General features: G+C 37.9%; 1 protein-coding gene across 1 annotated transcript in view; it reads right to left on the reverse strand.

Annotated features, from left to right (window-relative positions):
• The window catches only part of LOC104767343, a 15,735-nt gene that overhangs the window by 8,683 nt on the left and 3,750 nt on the right, over positions 1-3,302 (reverse strand). The window contains exons 6-16 of the mRNA XM_019240780.1: positions 3,188-3,298; positions 2,731-3,099; positions 2,538-2,642; positions 2,269-2,451; positions 1,935-2,076; positions 1,666-1,847; positions 1,494-1,579; positions 1,345-1,393; positions 801-867; positions 221-702; positions 23-122 (exon numbers count right to left, since the gene is read on the reverse strand). Of these exons, the coding sequence (XP_019096325.1) occupies positions 23-122; positions 221-702; positions 801-867; positions 1,345-1,393; positions 1,494-1,579; positions 1,666-1,847; positions 1,935-2,076; positions 2,269-2,451; positions 2,538-2,642; positions 2,731-3,099; positions 3,188-3,298 (1,876 nt within the window). The remainder of the gene's footprint in view (positions 1-22; positions 123-220; positions 703-800; positions 868-1,344; positions 1,394-1,493; positions 1,580-1,665; positions 1,848-1,934; positions 2,077-2,268; positions 2,452-2,537; positions 2,643-2,730; positions 3,100-3,187; positions 3,299-3,302) is intronic.

The following is a 3,302-nucleotide window of genomic DNA, read 5'->3' on the forward strand; positions in this document are numbered from 1 at the left end:
CATAGAATAGACAGTAGTTTACCATAAATATTCGAGGACCTCTCAAACATGAAGCTGCAGTTGACCAAGATAGCATACACAACTGTAACCGCACCCTCGTCATATAAAGCAGCAGCAACAGTCTGTACAAAGCACAACATTTCAGAACACTTAGATGACTACAACATCCAAAAGAAAAACAAGTAATTTCTGGACAAAATTATGGGGAAAGATAACATACTATATTATCTGAAATCAGCGCTAAAATCCGAAGTGCTGTTGTCAACTGTGAAATTGATGAATCAGAAAGGTTAACACCTTCAAAAGATTTCTCAAAGATAACTTTTCCAAGATTATCTAGGACGTTCATCTCAGAGACATTTGTTGATTCTCCAGCACCATTCTCAGTCGGTGTTAAATCAAGTGCAAGGATGCTTGATGATGATAATTGGGCGTCTCCTCCAGAAGCCAGGACAGCAGCATAACGTAAAAGCCCAACTACACCATGTTTGTGATAAACCACACCCGCATCAATCCATTTAAGTAATCGAGAAGGAGCATCCTTTCGATTAGAACCACCGAGTGACAAAGTATGCAAGGCCTTATGAAGGACTGGGGCATGTTCAATCCAAGCATGCAAGCATGATGCAGTTGAATCAGAGACTATGACCTCAAAAATCTCAGCAGCTGAGTGACATATTGCTAGATTAAGCGGTGAAATTCCTGAAAATGAACATGTTAAACAAGTAAGGGGTTTTGAAAGAAGATAACCAAGAGACGACGCCAGGGTAGTAAATTCAGAGATAAAGCAGCAACAATACCACTATTTTCAACTGCTGGCTCCATATCCTTGGCTGAATGCAAAGCTTCAATCAAGACTGCTAAAGCCTGAAATTGATCAATAAAGTATATTAGTGAAAGCCACGAGTATCCCTACTCCAATACAAAATGCACCAATCAGAACAAGTGATTTAACAATAAAGAATTAGAACACTAGAAGAATTTGCACAAGAAACAAAGAGATTAACAATTTTGTTATCGTCAAAAATTACTTGACCAGAAAAAGGGGAACACAGATGCAATATTTTTGTCCACTAATCTCCCAGAAAACTCCCACTATAACCAAAGGAATAAAATTTGGTGAAGGTAGCTAAAGCACCACCAAACACATGATTTTTCAAACAATCAAATGTGTGCCATTACTTCACCATAAAATGGTTTACCATTTATCAAATTCAGAGGCAAAGGAGGAGGAGAAAATGAGAATTATGAATTCTTATCAGACAAGTTTATCATAGATTGTGAGAAACCACGATGAAGAAAAAGAGCAGAAGTATATTCTTTTTCTTGGTACCAGATTCATACCTCTGGAAAAGCACCTAACGTCAATAAAGCTTCACGCCCACAATCAGACCTACACTTGCAGAATGCCTTCCAGTTAATTTTAAATGAAGACAAAGACAAACAAAAGCAGATTTTGGCACACCGAGACATGGCATCAAAATATATGTCACCTAGAAACATCACGCAATTCCCATAAAATCCATAGAAATTCTTCTGTTTGTTGTGTCGACTTGAGCAAACGATCTACCGCACTCACCTGAATGAAGTATGTAAGAAATAGTAGGATACAAGTATAAATCTACGCATGTAAAGCATGTGCCCTTAATGGTAAAGTGAACCCACCACCCTCAAATGCATCTCAAGATTTATTCCAATTTCCAGTAAGCTGCAAGTAAAACCCTTGGATATTAAAATTGAAGCATAGTGGAGCGGGACACACTCCTCCTTGTTCAGATCGACAGATCCCTTCAGAGATTGTATTATTGTAGCAGTCAATTGAGGATGATGTAGCAAAAAGCTCAATCCTGGAAAACAAAAGATACATGCTGAATTACAACTCTAATGCACATAATCATCAAGTCTATTCTAGTGGGTAAGTTAAATAAGAATACCTGTGCGTGAAAACATAAATGAAAGAATTATGTTGCCAATAAACATTGCAATATCAGTAAAGACATCCATAATATCTCCAACTTTAGAATGCAATCCAGGCATTGAGAGAAGTGCTGCTGACAAAGGAAGAAACCCCCGCTCCTGTGCATTGTCAGACGCTTCAAGTAAGGTTTATTAATTAGAATACCCTCTAAAAAAATTTGATTTCAGTGACATAATAAGAAGTGGAAAAGATAATTCCATTCCGACACGCAACATATTTAGCAAATGTTTTAGCAACTAAAATAGTGCTTAAATATCTATGTCAAAGACTAATTTAACCTAAAGATTTACCTTCAAAAGTGCCAACATGTGCGAATCAATTCCAGAGCTAAAAAAGGGACATGCCCATGAAGCAGTTAGTTTACTCGTGGCTTTGTATGACAACCACCCTTCAGAATGATCAGAGACCAAACTTCTTTCAGCGTAGGCTGATGGTGAGGGATCTTCAACCGATCCAAGTGACTTCATCAGCTTCTGAATATTCAGCAGTAACACCGGTTAGAATGTTAAATGGTTGGTTTACTGATTGTAAAAGCGAGAAATTATAAGCAGAAACAAACCTGGAGCTTTTGAAGTTGTGACTTAGCATCCGATAGCATATCCAGATTATGAGTTGCAGGTCCGTGAGAATTGGAGAGACCTTCCAGTGCTGACAGCACTGCAAACTGATAGACAGAATATTAGTAACAATTTTAACATAAAGGGCCTATCAACATAATGCCAACAAAACAAGATTCTTAATATGGAGAGTACCTCATATCTTGATATAACCTCGTATATTCTCAAACGACGAAGAATATAAATTGCAAGAGAGGCAATCTCATGGCATGGTTTCTGCATAAGTAATTTCAAAAGAAGAGAGTAGCCCTCACTCTTCCCAGATGGAATACTTCCATCTTCACGAGGCCACCAACCTAAAAATCCTTCACACCCAACTGAATGGCGTGTAGCCTGCTCAACAACTTCAAGTAACAGCAAAGTAATGGTGGTAGAACTCTGAAGATCATGACCAAACAAATATACAAGTCGATCCATCCCACCCGAATTGACAAATTGGAGGCAGCCTTCTCGGCCAGAGCATAATAAAAATGTCAAACTTAAACCTAAAAGAGTGGCTTTTCCCTGAAATGAGAAAATTAGTAACAATTAACCTATTAATATCACAAATTTCTACCACCAGCGTGTGAGAGCTAAAAAGAAAATGTAATACCTTTGAAAGCTGTGGAAGGACAGTACATAAAGAATCTCTTTCAAACTGAATATATGGGCTCAACATATCAACCAATTGTTGGGAAGTAGCCAAATAAGTCTCTGATTCAAGAAAG

This window comes from Camelina sativa, chromosome 19 (genome assembly GCF_000633955.1).
Source record: "Camelina sativa cultivar DH55 chromosome 19, Cs, whole genome shotgun sequence".
Lineage (NCBI taxonomy): Eukaryota > Viridiplantae > Streptophyta > Magnoliopsida > Brassicales > Brassicaceae > Camelina > Camelina sativa.